Source organism: Trachypithecus francoisi, unplaced genomic scaffold (genome assembly GCF_009764315.1).
Source record: "Trachypithecus francoisi isolate TF-2019V2 unplaced genomic scaffold, Tfra_2.0 Contig01579, whole genome shotgun sequence".
Lineage (NCBI taxonomy): Eukaryota > Metazoa > Chordata > Mammalia > Primates > Cercopithecidae > Trachypithecus > Trachypithecus francoisi.
Window position 1 is genome coordinate 28,896,261 of NW_022681442.1, and position 16,485 is coordinate 28,912,745.

Below are 16,485 nucleotides of genomic sequence, written 5' to 3' on the forward strand. Positions count from 1 at the left end.
CCATTTCTATCAATTTAAGAAGAAAAAAAAAAAAAAGCTAGATGCCCAGGAAGAAAAAGAAATAGATGTATGTTTGGTCAGATTATCCAGTGAGTAGCTTTAGATAGGAAAAAAATCTCAATTGATTTTACGTTGTCAGATTGTTAAAGAAGTAGGGTTATTTGAAGTTGCCAATCACATTTCACACTTGCTACACTTGCAGTTTTTTTTTTTAACCTTAGGCTAAACAGTTTTTTACAACTGTTTCTTTTTCTTAATCATTTATACGTGAGCTCTGCGTTTAAAGGCTAAGTTTTTCTCAACAAATGAATACAAACATAAATATTTACCCAGAAAATAGTTAGAATTGAAATGAAAAGGGCATGCCGAACCAACAGAGTTAAGATTCGTCATTATGGATGAGAAGTGCATGAGAGCTGGCTAACTTTTCCCAGTTTGTTTATCAATTAAGTGGACTGTGTAATTCCATGATTGTTTAATTTATAATTACAGGCCACAGTAAATTAACCACTGCCCATGTTTCCAGGTGCAAATTGGCACTTTATACAACAAATTGACAGTGTATATACAACACTGTTGTATACAACTGTTGTGATCAATGATGAAAACAGATTTTGTTTTTCTTTTTTCCTTTTTCCTAAGATTAACAATAAGAAATTAGGACAAATTATTCCGGATTCTTTATCTGGTTTCCCAAATACATTTTTTTTCTATCTCCAAAAGTGTGAGCTATTCTTAAAACTTGAAGTGAAACACAGTTTAGTCAGTGGTGTGACTTAAGTGTGTCTCATCTGGTATCCCATGAGCCCCCAGGGTTAACTGTACAACCGAAAAGTGAACCCCAAGATTTGTTTGTTTTTTGTTTCAAACGTCAGCTGTGACAAATACGTATTTTTTTTCAAATTTGGGTAACTGTGGCAAAAACCCAAATATGGGTTTCTCTGAGCATTTAGTCAGCTGTTTTATGCCTGCTTTACAATGCCAGGTTCTTGATGAATTACTAAAACGACAGTAATTTTAGCATATAACTAACCACTGTTATTTAACATATGACTCCTTTGTTCAGTATTTATGGAGCACTTTCTACATATATGGAGCTTGTGGTCGTTCTCAAGCATGTTCAACATTTGAAGATTGTTCCCAACAGTTATTTATGTTTTCTAGTTAGAAAATGGCCAGTGAAAAATTATTTAAAAAACAAAACAAAACACGGGGGTAGTGTTTTGAGTGGCTGCTATGTGTCATGCTTTACATACATGATGTCATGCTTTACATACATGACCTTATTTTATCCTTATAGCATCATCTCTTGAGATATAAGAGATATAAGATATAACAATAAGTATTAGGGGCCGGGCGCGGTGGCTCAAGCCTGTAATCCCAGCACTTTGGGAGGCCGAGATGGGCGGATCACGAGGTCAGGAGATCGAGACCATCCTGGCTAACCCGATGAAACCCCGTCTCTACTAAAATATACAAAAAACTAGCCGGGTGAGGTGGCGGGCGCCTGTGGTCCCAGCTACTCGGGAGGCTGAGGCAGGAGAATGGCGTGAACCCGGGAGGCGGAGCTTGCAGTGAGCTGAGATCCGGCCACTGCACTCCAGCCTGGGTGACAGAGCGAGACTCCGTCTCAAAAAAAAAAAAAAAAAACAATAAGTATTGTTCCTATTTTCTTTTTTTTTCTTTGAGACAGAGTCTTACTCTGTCACCCAGGCTGGGTGCAGTAGTGCGATGTTGGCTCACTGCAAGCTCCGCATCCCGGGTTCACGCCATTCTCCTGCCTCAGCATCCATAGCAGCTGGGACTACGGGCGCCCGCCACCACACCCGGCTAATTTTCTTTTTCTTTTTCTTTTTCTTTTTTTTTTTTTTAGTAGAGACAGGGTTTCACGGTGTTAGCCAGGATGATCTCGATCTCCTGACCTCGTTATCCGCCTGCCTTGGCCCCCCACAGTGCTGGGACTATAGGCGTGAGCCACCGCACCTGGCCTCTTCCTATTTTGTAGTTGAAACTGTGTTCAGTGTTTTTTATATATACACACACACGCACACACACACACATATACACAGATATATACAGATATATATATATGTGTGTGTATATATATACACACACACACACAGAAGCTGAATACAAGTCTGTGTAAAAGCCCATAATATTCGTTTCATTAGCACTCTGGTGAAGTGGGAACCCACTCTTCCTGAGGAGATGCCCAGATTTTTTCCTCAGGAAACATTGTTCGTATTTATTTAGGAGAGGGTGATAAGAAAGAAGACACAGTCTGGATGAAGTTCTCAATTTTGAGCTTTAAGCTGATAGGAGTTCAGTTGAAAGACGTAAAAACAAACAAGTCAGTTATATTTAAGCTAGTTATGGGGACTGTATGTACTTGACGGTTGGCTTCGTAATTTCAGAATTTAAATTTTAGCTGCTCCTCACAACCACATATATTTTCCATATACCAACACATTCCTTCCCCGTCCACCACTCTGGTTTCTTTGAATGACCTAGTTTGTATTGTTTTAGGTCAGTGCACCATGCCTCTGCCAATAGTTTAAGCTGATTTCAAGGCAGATAAAACGTCTGTAGTCCATAGCACATCTATTCATGATTTGACTGTAGAAAAGTTTGTTTAAATGTTTTGCGGTTGAGTCAAACCACTTCTGCCCACCAGGGTGCAGATAACTTGTATACACACATGCTGGTAACACACAATATACTTTTAACTGAAGTTCATGTTTCTTAAATCGCTTTATTTAATGTCACAGGAATATAAATCCTACATAGACATCATGCCTGTTTTGCTCACTATTGTACTTGGGGCACATTATGGGTGTTTAATGATAATTGCCTGAATGGATATTTTGGCCAAAAAATGCACTTTAAAAATTAATTTCATTGTATTTATACTGCAAAACTCAGCCCCATAATAAATTTAACTTCTAATCGCTGTCTCCCTTCATTTGACAGTTAAAATAAAATATGGGCATATAAATGTACATACACAGAATAGACTCATTCTGGTCTCTTTCATCCAGCCTCTTAAATCAGCTTACTTTGTACCTTTCAGGCAGAACCCTGATCTCTATAAATATCCTCTTCCCTATTTAGCAAACCCTGATAATCCTATGATCCCCTGTCCTCAGTAGTTGGATTAATATGATGCTGTATTATATTTGTACTTGTCTTCCCTATACCATGCTTGAAATGCCATTTATTGTTTTGCTGGAAGAAAACATTAGCTGAACTTTCCATTTCTCTGTAATTTCACTTAAAGGTGAAGCATCTGAAGTTATTATTTCCTAATAAGGAAAATTACTCATTAGAAATGTAGAAGCACTGTATTCCACACCATTAGGTTAATAAAGTTTATCTATAGTTAGAATTTATTTATTTTTTTTTTTTGAGACAGTCTGGCTCTGTGGCCCAGGCTGGAGTACACTGGCGTGATCTCAGCTCACTGCAACCTCCACCTCCCAGGTTCAAGCTATTCTCCTGCCTCAGCCTCCCAAGTAGCTGGGAATATAGGTGCCCACCACCATGCCCAGCCAATTTTTTGTATTTTTAGTAGAGGTGGGGTTTCACCATGTTGGCCAGGTTGGTCTCAAACTCCTGGCCTCAAATGATCCGCCTGCCTCGACCTCCAAAAATGCTGGGATTACAGGCGTGAGCCACTGTGCTCACCCTTATAGTTAGAATGATTTATTTTTCTTTCTTATCTGTGCTTTGCTCCTCTCCTTTTAAGGTGAATAAACATTATGTTTCTCTCTTTTTTTTTTTTTTGAGACAGGGTCTTGCTCTGTCCCCCAGCCCATACTGCAGTGGCCTGACCATAGTTCACTGGAGCCTCAAACTCTTGGGCTCAAGCCATCCTTCTATCCCAGCCTCCTGAGTAGCTGGAACCACAGGTGCATACCACCACACCTGGATAATTTTTTTTTTTTGGTAGGGATATGTGTCTAGTGTTTGTTGCCCAGGCTGATCTTGAATTCCTGGCCTTGAGCTATCCTCCTGCCTCGGCCTCCCAAAGCACTAGTATTACGGATGTGAACCATTGTGCCTGGCCTTGTTTTTCTCTTAATTCTTTAATTTCAAATGTAATTAGTGTGTAGAAAGCCTCTGCCTGAAAAAAAAAAAAAAAAAAACGGCATTTTTAGTGATTTCTTTAAAAGAGACACATGAGGAAAAACCTAAAACATTAATTTTAAACTTTGAAAATATTTTATAGGCTGGGCGCAGTGGCTCACTCTTGTAATTCTAGCACTTTGGGAGGCCGTCACGGGCAGATTACATAAGGCCAGGAGTTTGAGACTAGCTTGGGCAACATAGTGAAACCCTGTAGCTGGATGTGGTCGCACACATCTATAGTCCCAGCTACTCCGGAGGCTGAGGTGGGAGGATCACCTGAGCCTGGGAGGTTGAAGCTGTAGTGAATCATGACTTCGCCACTGTACTCCAGCCTAGGCATCAGGAGTGAGACCTTTTCTCAAAAAAACAAACAAACAAAACCAACATACATATATATGTATATATGGTTTTGTTGTTTTTGTTTTGAGATAGAGTTTTGCTTTTGTTGCCCAGGCTGGAGTGCAGAGACACAATCTTGGCTCACTGCAACCTCTACATCCCAGGTTTAAGCAATTCTCTTGCCTCAGCTTCCCAAGTAGCTGGGATTACAGGCATGTGTCACCACACCCGGCTAATTTTGTATTTTTAGTAGATACAGGATTTCACCATGTTGGCCAGGCTGGTCTAGAACTCCTGACCTCAGGTGATCCACCCACCTCGGCCTCCCAAAGTACTGGGATTACAGGTGTGAGCCACCACACACAGCCAAAAAAATTTTTTTTTTTAAAAATAGGAAACAGGCCGGGCGCGGTGGCTCAAGCCTGTAATCCCAGCACTTTGGGAGGCCGAGACGGGCGGATCACGAGGTCAGGAGATCGAGACCAGCCTGGCTAACCCAATGAAACCCCGTCTCTATTAAAAAATACAAAAAACTAGCCGGGCGAGGTGGCAGGCGCCTGTAGTCCCAGCTACTCGGGAGGCTGAGGCAGGAGAATGGCCTAAACCCGGGAGGCGGAGCTTGCAGTGAGCTGAGATCCGGCCACTGCACTCCAGCCTGGGTGACAGAGCGAGACTCCGTCTCAAAAAAAAAAAAAAAATAGGAAACAGATCTTCCTTCATAATTTCTGCACTAAGCAGAAAATGCTTGAGAAGAACTTTGCCTATATGTCATTTAATGTACTAATTTGATAAATTCCAGATGTTTTAGAATTTATTTTAAGAGGTAATGAGACCCCTTCTTTTCACTTACAATCAGGAACTCACGATGAATAGTAAAATGGGTTTTCCTCTTCTTAGCCTTTTTATGTCACCAGTCCCCTAAGGATCTCAGAATTTTAATTTTTACTTTTCTGAAAGGTGATATTATAAATGAGTGATTGCAATATAGCTAGCTAATAGAAACCAGGGAGACTTCTTATAAATATAGTTATAAGAAGGAATGCTGTCAAAATATTCAAGACCAGATGAGATAAAAACAGCAAAAAAAAGTCTTGCCTTTGGGTGGATCGCTTGAGTTTAGGAGTTCGAGACCAGCCTGGGCAACATGGCAAAACCCCATCTCTACAAAAAATACAAAACTTAGCGGAGCAGGATGGTGTGAGCCAGTAGTCCCAGCTACTGGAGAGGCTGAGGTGGGAGGATCGCTTGAGCCTAGAAAGTCAAAGCTGCAGTGAGCAGTGTTCACGCCACTACACTCCAGCCTAGGCAACAGAGGAAGACCCTGTCCCCCCAAAAAGAAGAAAAAGGAAAAAAAGTCTGGCCTTTTAAAAAGCCAGACTTTTGTTTGTTTCAAATCTATTCAATCTCTCTCCCCCAAATCTTTTGGCACAGAATTTGTCTAGCTTAGACTAAACCTTCCATTTTACTGCTGGAAAAAATTGAGGCATAGAGAGGTTAATGTGGTCCTTAGCAAGTCAGTACAAATACAGTACTAAAGTGGTAAACAAAGAGTCTCTGAGGCAGAAAGGAATTCTTAATAATTATGCATATTTGCATATGATTGTCCAAAATTGCAATTGTTGAGAATTATTTCTCAGAAGTATCATTTGATCTTAGCGAACAAACTGGTTTGAATTATTGCCTGGTACAATGTGTGTAACAAATACAACCGTTTTACATAATTCTAAGACTCAGTTTGAAGGAATTTCTTCTTGGGCTGGGAGATTAAATTATATGCCCTTTACACTCTGGGATTCTTTGACTCTCGTTCTAGCCATGTGTCGTTAGAACAAAATTATCAGCTATAGCACAGAACAAATAACTTTCCTGTAAAGATGTTCTTATGTTCTTAACTAAAAATCAACATGGTTTATTTATTTTTTGGGGGGACAGAGTCTTACTCTGTTACCCAGGCTGGAGTGCAAAATACAGCTCACTGCAACCTCGACCTCCCAGGCTCAAGCAATTCTCTCACCTCAGCTTCCGAAGTAGCTGGGACCACAGGCATGCGCTACCATGCCTGGCTTATTTGTTTTTTATTTTTTGTAGGGACAGGGTCTCACTGTGTTGCCAGGGCTGGTCTTGAACTCCTGGGCTCAAGCAGCCCTCCTGCTTTGGCCTTCCAAAGTGCTGGGATTACAGGCATGAGCCACCATGCCCAGCAACATGCTTTATATTTCTTTTTTTTTTGAGACGGAGTCTCGCTCTGTCGCCCAGGCTGGAGTGCAGTGGCGCGATCTCGGCTCACTGCAAGCTCCGCCTCCCAGGTTCACACCATTCTCCTGCCTCAGCCTCCAAGTAGCTGGGACTACAGGCGCCCGCCACCGCGCCCGGCTAATTTTTTGTATTTTTAGTAGAGACGGGGTTTCACCGTGTTAGCCAGGATGGTCTCGATCTCCTGACCTCGTGATCCGCCCGCCTCGGCCTCCCAAAGTGCTGGGATTACAGGCGTGAGCCACTGCGCCTGGCCATGCTTTATATTTCTATCCATAAAAAAATAATAAATAATGGCCAGGAGAGGTGGCTTATGCCTATTGCACTTTAGGAGGCCAAGGTGGACTTATCACTGGAGGCCAGGAGTTCGAGACCAGCCTGGCTAACGTGGCAAAACCCCATCTCTACTAAAAATATAAAAATTATCCAGGCCGGGTGCAGTGTCTCACACCTATAATCCTAGCACTTTGGGAGGCCGAGGCGGGCGGATCACAAGGTCAGGAGATCGAGACTATCCTGGCTAACACGGTGAAACCCCATCTCTACCAAAAACACAAAAAATTAGCTGGGCATGGTGGCGGGCGCCTTTAGTCCCAGCTACTCGGGAAGCTGAGGCAGGAGAATGGTGTGAACCCGGGAGGCTGAGGTTGCAGTGAGCCGAAACCGGGCCACTGCACTCCAGCCTGAGCGACAGAGCAAGACTCCTTCTCAAAAAAAAAAAAAAATTAGCCAGGCATGGCCGGGTGCGGAGGCTCACACCTGTAATCCCAACACTTTGGGAGGCCAGGGCGGGCGGATCACGAGGTCAGGAGATCAAGACCATCCTGGCTAACACGATGAAACCCCGTCTGTACTAAAAATACAAAAAAGTAGCCGGGCATGATGGTGGGTGCCTGTGGTCCCAGCTACTTGGGAGGCTGAGGCAGGAGAATGGCGTGAACACAGTAGGCCAAGCTTGCAGTGAGCGGAGATCGTGCCACTGCACTGCGGCCTGGAGACAGGGAAACTCCATCTCCAAAAAAAAAGACAGAGGCACTGGTATTACAGGTGTGAACCACTGTGCCTGGACTTGTTTTTCTCTTAATTCTTTAATTTTTATTTTTTTATTTATTTTTTATTTTTTTATTATACTTTAAGTTCTAGGGTACATGTGCATAACGTGCAGGTTTGTTACATATGTATACTTGTGCCATGTTGGTGTGCTGCACCCATCAACTCGTCAGCACCCATCAATTCATCATTTATATCAGGTATAACTCCCAATGCAATCCCTCCCCCCTCCCCCTTCCCCATGATAGGCCCCGATGTGTGATGTTCCCCTTCCCGAGTCCAAGTGATCTCATTGTTCAGTTCCCACCTATGAGTGAGAACATGCGGTGTTTGGTTTTCTGTTCTTGTGATAGTTTGCTAAGAATGATGGTTTCCAGCTGCATCCATGTCCCTACAAAGGACGCAAACTCATCCTTTTTTATGGCTGCATAGTATTCCATGGTGTATATGTGCCACATTTTCTTAATCCAGTCTGTCACAGATGGACATTTGGGTTGATTCCAAGTCTTTGCTGTTGTGAATAGTGCCGCAATAAACATACGTGTGCATGTGTCCTTTGCACATAGCAGCATGATTTATAATCCTTTGGGTATATACCCAGTAGTGGGATGGCTGGGTCATATGGTACATCTAGTTCTAGATCCTTGAGAAATTGCCATACTGTTTTCCATAATGGTTGAACTAGTTTACAATCCCACCAACAGTGTAAAAGTGTTCCTATTTCTCCACATCCTCTCCAACACCTATTGTTTGCTGACTTTTTAATGATTGCCATTCTAACTGGTATGAGATGGTATCTCATTGTGGTTTTGATTTGCATTTCTCTGATGGCGAGTGATGATGAGCATTTTTTCATGTGTCTGTTGGCTGTATGTATGTCTTCTTTTGAGAAATGTCTGTTCATATCCTTTGCCCACTTTTTGATGGGGTTGTTTGTTTTTTTCTTGTATATTTGTTTGAGTTCTTTGTAGATTCTGGATATTAGCCCTTTGTCAGATAAGTAGATTGCAAAAATTTTCTCCCATTCTGTAGGTTGCCTGTTCACTCTGATGGTAGTTTCTTTTGCTGTGCAGAAGCTCTTAGTTTAATTAGATCCCATTTGTCAATTTTTGCTTTTGCTGCCGTTAATTCTTTAATTTCAAATGTAATGAATGTGTAGAAAGTCTCTGCCTGAAAAAAAAAAAAAAAGTATTTTTAGTTATTTCTTTAAAAGAGACACATGAGGCGGGAGGCTGAGGCAGGAAAATGGCGTGAATCTGGGAGGTGGAGCTTGCAGTGAGCCGAGATCGCGCCACTGCGCTCCAGCATGGGCGACAGAGGGAGACTCTGCCTAAAAATAATAATAATAAATGAAAACAAGAAACAGAAATATTAGATTAACAGTAAAAAATCCTTGGTTAATTTTGGTTTTGTTTTGGTTTTTTTGGATGCCTTTTATGATTTCCTAACTTCTCTGTTGTACCAAATTTTTCATCTAAAAAACACAGATAATCTTTTTTTTTTTTTTTTTTTGTTTTGAGACGGAGTCTTGCTCTGTCGCCCAGGCTGGAGTGCAGTGGCGCGATCTCGGCTCACTGCAAGCTCCGCCTCCCGGGTTCACGCCATCCTCCTGCCTCAGCCTCCTGAGTAGCTGGGACTACAGGCGCCCGCCACGGCGCCCGGCTAATTTTTTGTATTTTTAGTAGAGACGGGGTTTCACCATGGTCTCGATCTCCTGACCTTGTGATCTGCCCGTCTTGGCCTCCCAAAGTGCTGGGATTACAGGCGTGAGCCACCGCGCCCGGCCAAAACACAGATAATCTATACCATGCACCTATCCTGTAGGGTCTTGTGAAAGATGATAGTAGAACATTTTTAATGAAGTAGAACATTTATCTATTTCAGCTAACATTTTAGCTGAAATAGATAAAATCTTTTTTTTTTTTTTTTGTTTGAGACGGAGTCTTGCTCTGTCACTCAGGCTGGAGTACAGTGGCGCTATCTCAGCTCACTGCAACCTCTGCCTCCCAGGTTCAAGCGATTCTCCTGCCTCAGCCTTTCAAGTAGCTGGGACTACAAGGTGCCCGCCACCACGCCTGACTAATTTTTTATATTTTCAGTAGAGATGGGGTTTCACCGTGTTAGCCAAGATGGTCTCGATCTCCTGACCTCGTGATCCGCCCGTCTCAGCCTCCCAAAGTGCTGGGATTACAGACGTTAGCCACCGTGCCTGGCGATAAAATCTTTTTAAAAAATTTTTTCCATTTAATTTTTGTGGGTCCATGGTGTTACCTATTTGTAGGGTGCACGAGATGTTTTGATACAGGCATGCAATACGAAATGATGAAATAGATGAAATCGTTTACAGAGAGCCCAACTGTAATTTTATATAGCCTTTTTATATATTTTTTGTATAACACCTTAAAATCTTCTGTTAACTTGGGTGTGTCATTCTATTTAATTCCACAAGTGTTATCTAGTGTCTGTTTAATAAGTGCCAGCCATTATGGGACAAGTATAGCTCTTACCATAAGAAACTTTTAGTAAAGGAGAAAAATGCAAACATCAGTTACCTAGTTTGATATGATGTGTGTTCTGTTCTAAGTGTATATAAAGGGCTTTAGGAACACAGATGGGGTAGAGTTCACACTCCAGGGAGATTTGGGGTGACTGCTAAGCTAGATTGATAGGAGGAGCAGAAATAAGCCATGCTACTTATTAAGTTGCTGAATTTACTATAGCGCTTCTACCGAAACTTGGAAAGAGGAAGCAAATGGAATAAGTGGTATTAGAGTGAAAAATAATAAGCTCTCCATAACCAAGAACTTTTTTCAAGGAGAAGTTATTCTGATATCCAGTAATATCAAAGTCAGTGCTCCCAGAGTAATCTGTCTCCTTTGTGGTTGTTCAAGGGCTTGCTCTCAATTTTGCGCAAGTTGAAAAGTGCACCAGACCAGGAGGTGAGAATACTTCTCCTGGGCCTGGATAATGCTGGCAAGACCACTCTTCTGAAGCAGCTTGCATCTGAAGATATCAGCCACATCACACCTACGCAGGTGAGCACTACCTTGGCTCCAGATGCCGTGTGACACAGAAAGACAATAATAGCAATGTGAAAGACAAAATGGGAAATACTGTTTTGTACACTTCCAAATTTTGTCTCTGAGAAAAGTCTATACAATCTAAAGATAACCAGATTTCAAAAATATGTAAGAGATTCCATTCTCATGAGGTATTTAGAGTAGTCAGATTCATAGAGACAGAATGCAGAATGGTGGTTACTGGAGCTGGGGAGGGGGAATGGAGAGTTATTGTTTAACGGGTACAGTGAGTCAGTTTTGCAAGATGAAAAGGGTTCTATGGATAATAACCCACAGTGTGAATGTATTTAATGCCATGGAACTGTACACTTTAAAATGGTTAAAAGGGCATGTTTTATGTTATAATGTTAAAATATGTACACGGACACACTTCACAGCACCCACTTCATCAGGCCACTGCGCTGTAGCATCTGCACCCCGCTGGGCTTCAGCCCCCACACAACACCTTTCAGCACATGCACCCCTCTTCCATATGTGCCCCTCCTTCCCCACCCACACATGTCCTCAGCAGCTGCATATTATACATGTTATGTTACAATTTAAAATATATGTATACATATATACATTATACACGTGTGTGTATTTGTGTGTATATAGACAAATCCAGCAGATCTAAGTGAGTACCTGTATTCTTTTTATTTTTATTTTATTTCTTTAAATTATTTATTTATTTTTTGAGACAGAGTCTCGCTCTGTCACACAGGCCGGAGTGTGGTAGCGCAATCTTGGCTCACTGCAACTTCTGCCTCCCAGGTTCAAGCAATTCTTGGGCCTTGGCCTCCCCAGTAGCTGGGACTACAGGCGCACGTCGTCATACCCTGCTAATTTTTGTATTTTTTTGCAGAGACGGGTTTCACCGTGTTGGCCAGGCTGATCTCAAACTCCTAACCTCAATGATCCACCCACCTCAGCCTCCCAAAGTGCTGGGATTACAGGTGTGAGCCACCGCACCTGGCCTATTCTTTTTTAAAAATAGCTTTATCTTCTCTGATTATGAACGTAGTGCATGTAGAAAACACAGAAAAGGCCGGGCGCAGTGGCTCAAGCCTGTAATCCCAGCACTTTGGGAGGCCGAGACGGGCGGATCACGAGGTCAGGAGATCAAGACCATCCTGGCTAACACTGTGAAACCCCGTCTCTACTAAAAAATACAAAAAACTAGCCGGGCGAGGTGGTGGGTGCCTGTAGTCCCAGCTACTCGGGAGGCTGAGGCAGGAGAATGGCGTCAACCCAGGAGGCAGAGCTTGCAGTGAGCTGAGATCCCGCCACTGCACTCCAGCCCGGGCAACAGAGCGAGACTCCGTCTCAAAAAAAAAAAAGAAAACACAGAAAAAGTATAAAGGAGAAAACTCTGAGAAAAACCATGGTTAATATTTTACTGTGTACTGGCCGGGCGCGGTGGCTCACGCCTATAATCCCAGCACTTTGGGAGGCCGAGGCGGGTGGATCACAAGGTCAGGAGATCGAGACCATCCTGGCTAACACGGTGAAACCCCGACTCTACTAAAAATACAAAAAATTAGCCGGGCCTGGTGGCGGGCACCTGTAGTCCCAGCTACTCAGGAGGCTGAGGCAGGAGAATGGCATGAACCCGGGAGGCCAAGGTTGCAGTGAGCCGAGATTGCACCACTGCACTCCAGCCTGGGCGACAGAGCGAGACTCCGTCTCAAAAACGAAAAAAAAAAGACGAGTCCTGGGCGCCGTGGCTCACACCTGTAATCCCAGCACTTTGGACTTTGGGAGGCCAAGGCGGGCAGATCATGAGGACAGGACATGGATACCATCCTGGCCAACATGGTGAAACCCCGTCTCTACTAAAAATACAAAAATTAGCTGGGTGTGATAGCGGGCGCCTGTAGTCAGGAGACTGAGGCAGGAGAATGGCTTGAACTCCGGCTGCGGAGATTGCAGTGAGCCGAGATTGTGCCATTGCACTCCAGCCTGGCGACAGATTCCGTCTCAAAAAAAAAAAAAAGAAAAAGACAAGTCCTGATTGGAAAAACTGCAGTGGGCTTCTTAGAACTCATTCCCTGTAGGAAATCCTGAGAATGCCTGACCTTTGGCTAAGCCAACAGGGAGAGCTTGTTGGTCTTAGTCACTTTAAAGTGTTTGAGCATTAAAGGTTAGAGGTTTTAGCAAAACCAGAGTTATTTTCCATCACTGTACTGTGATAAGACCTTGGTGTCAGGTTTGAATGGCTGTGCTGGCATGCAATGCATACTTCATGGCCTATGAGTCTTACTGATTCACAACTGTTTGTGGAAAAGTCATTTCAACTGCTACCAAATGAACAATTTTACAGCTTCTGAACAAATTTAATGTATAGCCTGAGGAGGAGCAAATTACAGTAGTCTAGCCTAGAAGGGCTGAAAACACATATTAGTGTGTCAAGATTTCTGCCAGAAAAAGAAGCACTAGGTTTTGTGTGCTGCGCTTGTGGGTTTTCCTTTTTTTTTTTTTTTTTTTTTTTTTTTGGTATTAGCAATAAACTGCATCTCTCAAGAACACTAACATGAAGACTTCCACACTGCAAACACAGAAATAAACTCAAAGTTGGGAACCCAAAGTTCTCATTCTAATTTTTTTTTTTTTGAGACGGAGTCTCACTCTGTCGCCCGGGCTGGAGTGCAGTGGCCGGATCTCAGCTCACTGCAAGCTCCACCTCCCGGGTTTAGGCCATTCTCCTGCCTCAGCCTCCCGAGTAGCTGGGACTGCAGGCGCCCGCCCCTCGCCCAGCTAGTTTTTTGTATTTTTTAGTAGAGACGGGGTTTCACCATGTTAGCCAGGATGGTCTCCATCTCCTGACCTTGTGATCCGCCCGTCTCGGCCTCCCAAAGTGCTGGGATTACAGGCTTGAGCCACCACGCCCAGCCTGATTGGGTTTTTCAAATCCTAGTTTCCCTATGTAATTTTTGCAAGAAGACTTTAAAAAAAAATTCTTGTTCATGAAATACATTCTCTGGGAACCCCAAAGGGCTTGTTAATTTGTTTCCTTCCACACTGACCCCCAGCTGGCAATTCTGCCTGTCCCTGATTTGCTCACCTTCCTCAAAGTTTCACCTCAAGTAACTGTCTTAAAAATGAAGGCTTCCAGCCAGGTGCGGTGGCTCACACATGTAGTCCTAGCACTTTGGGAGACTGAGGCAGGCAGATCACCTGAGGTCGGGAGTTCAAGACCAGCCTGACCAACATGGAGAAACCCTGTCTCTACTAAAAATACAAAATTAGCCAGGTGTGGTGGTGCATGCCTGTAATCCCAGCTACTCGGGAGGCTGAGGCAGGATAATCGCTTGAATCTGGGAGGCAGAGGTTGCAGTGAGCCGAGATCACACCATTGCACTCCAGCCTGGGCAACAAGAGCGAAAGTCTGCAAAAAAAAAAAAAAAAAAAAAAAAAAAAGACTTCCAGCCAGGCACAGTGGCACACACACGCCTGTAATCCCAGTGGTTTGGAAGGCCAAGGTGGGCGGATCACGAGGTCAGCAGTTTGAGACCAGCCTGACCAATATGGTGAAACCCTATCTCTACTAAAAATACATTAAATTAGCCGGACATGGTGGCAGGTGCCTGTAATTCCAGCTACTCGGGAGGCTGAGGCAGGAGAATCACTTGAACTTGGGAGGCGGAGGTTGCAGTGAGCCAAGGCTACGCCACTGCACTCCAGCCTGGGCAACAGAGCAAGACTTTATTTCAAAAAAAAAAAAAAAGGAAGACTTCTTTTTCAAGTTCAAGTTCATCAGAGTTGCCTATGAAAGCAATTTTTTTTTTTTTTTGAGATGGAGTCTCGTTCTGTCGCCCAGGCCAGAGTGCAGTGGCATGATCTCAGCTCACTGCAACCTCTGCCTCCTGGGTTCAACTGATTATCCTGCTTCAGCCTCCTGAGTAGCTGGGACTCCAGGCACGTGCCTGGCTAATTTTTGTATTTTAGTAGAGATGGGGTTTCACCATATTGGCGAGGCTGGTCTTGAACTCCTGACCTCCTGATCCACCCACCTTGGCCTCCCAGAGTGCTGGGATTACAGGCATGAGCCACCGCGCCTGGCCTGAAAGCACAATTTTAAGTGACCACTTGTTTGTTTGTTTCCAACAGTGTCTGTAACTGAGGGCTCCACCTCCCTACTGGGCTGATATATTCAAGTTACAAACCCAGCCTCCCCCATAGCATCCTCAGTTCTGCTCTTTTTCCTGATTAATCCCTATAGGAAATTTATTTTGAGCTGCTTTTGAAGAATCTAATCCTGTAGATGTGTAGCTTTTGCCTCTTTAAATTTAGCTTGTGTTCTTTTCTGCTGAGTCTTCAGATTCAGCTTTTTTGTTGTTGTTGTTAGTTACATGAAATGTCCTGTTAAATTTTACTGTCCTGAAGCTTCATGGGCATGTGATGTGTGTTGATTAATTAGAGCTATTCTCATCTGGAGTTATCCTCAGCAATTATATATGTATATATGTTCATTGTAGAAAAACATTGTGTTAGCCTGACATTATTAACACTGACTCCACAACCTGTATGAGATAAGCATGTGTAAATATGTTTCTTTATTCTCTGTCACAACAAACCATTTTCAGTGTTACCAGTATCACATATGGCAGAGTGCTTTAGAATTAATTTAAAAAACATAGTTATTAAATGTAACTTTGTCAGAATTATGATCCCAAAGTTTAATAAAACTTGGTGTTTTTGCCCCGTTTCAGGGTTTCAACATCAAAAGTGTACAATCACAAGGTTTTAAACTGAATGTCTGGGACATTGGTGGACAGAGGAAAATCAGACCATACTGGAGGAATTATTTTGAAAATACCGATATTCTTGTAAGTACTCCTTCTGATGCACTAATTCATAGTATTTTCTGCCATGTATTAGAAACATGGACACTGTAACATTCTTTCTTGTCAGTAATTCCGCCACCATAACATTAGTCACTGTGAATTTAGCAGGGATAGCAGAAGGCTGCAGATTATAAAGGGAAAACATCTTTGTGTAACTTGTATAAGACGTTTTGCTGTCCCTCAGTAACAATGTTGTACCCACACCCATCTTGGCAAAACAAAGTGTTTATTAATTGCCATAGTGATTTGAATAGCAGAAGGGAAGTCAGAAGATCATGTCACTGACTGTCACCCCTAGGAAGACAGTGAATCAAGTGTATCACAAAGAGAGCAACCAAAATAGTGAAAGTACTGGAAACCATGATGTATAAGGAGTGGTTGAAAGACCTGACAGTGTTCTTCCTAGAAAAGAGAACACTGGGAACTGTCTAGGCAGCTTCAAGAATTATCTTAAGTCAGAGGGATTGAATAGTTCTAGAGGGCTGAGCCAAGAGCAAGATGGGGAATATTAGATGGTAGAATGTAATTCAGAATAAGGAAGAAGGTTCCTATAATTACAGTTGTCCAGAAGCAGAAGAAGCTGCCTCATGATTGGGAATACCTTGACGCAGGGAGCATTCATTCAGCTGGAGGCCAAGATTTTAGCTCCCAGCTCACTGTCACTTCTTTTAGGACCACTACTGTTTCAGAATTCTTAGAGATTTCACTGTCCACATACATGATTTCCACAAAACCCCAGCCTCTCAGTTCCTTCACCTGCCCTCCTCCAATGGTCTTGTCATCTACTCTACCTCAGCCACATACTCTCA

The 16,485-nt window shown here is 43.0% G+C and overlaps 1 protein-coding gene across 1 annotated transcript in view; it reads left to right on the forward strand.

The window, feature by feature from the left end:
• The window catches only part of ARL3 (ADP ribosylation factor like GTPase 3), a 47,413-nt gene that overhangs the window by 1,320 nt on the left and 29,608 nt on the right, over nt 1-16,485 (forward strand). The window contains exons 2-3 of the mRNA XM_033184371.1: nt 10,662-10,805; nt 15,542-15,658. Coding sequence (XP_033040262.1) covers nt 10,662-10,805; nt 15,542-15,658 — 261 coding nt within the window. The remainder of the gene's footprint in view (nt 1-10,661; nt 10,806-15,541; nt 15,659-16,485) is intronic.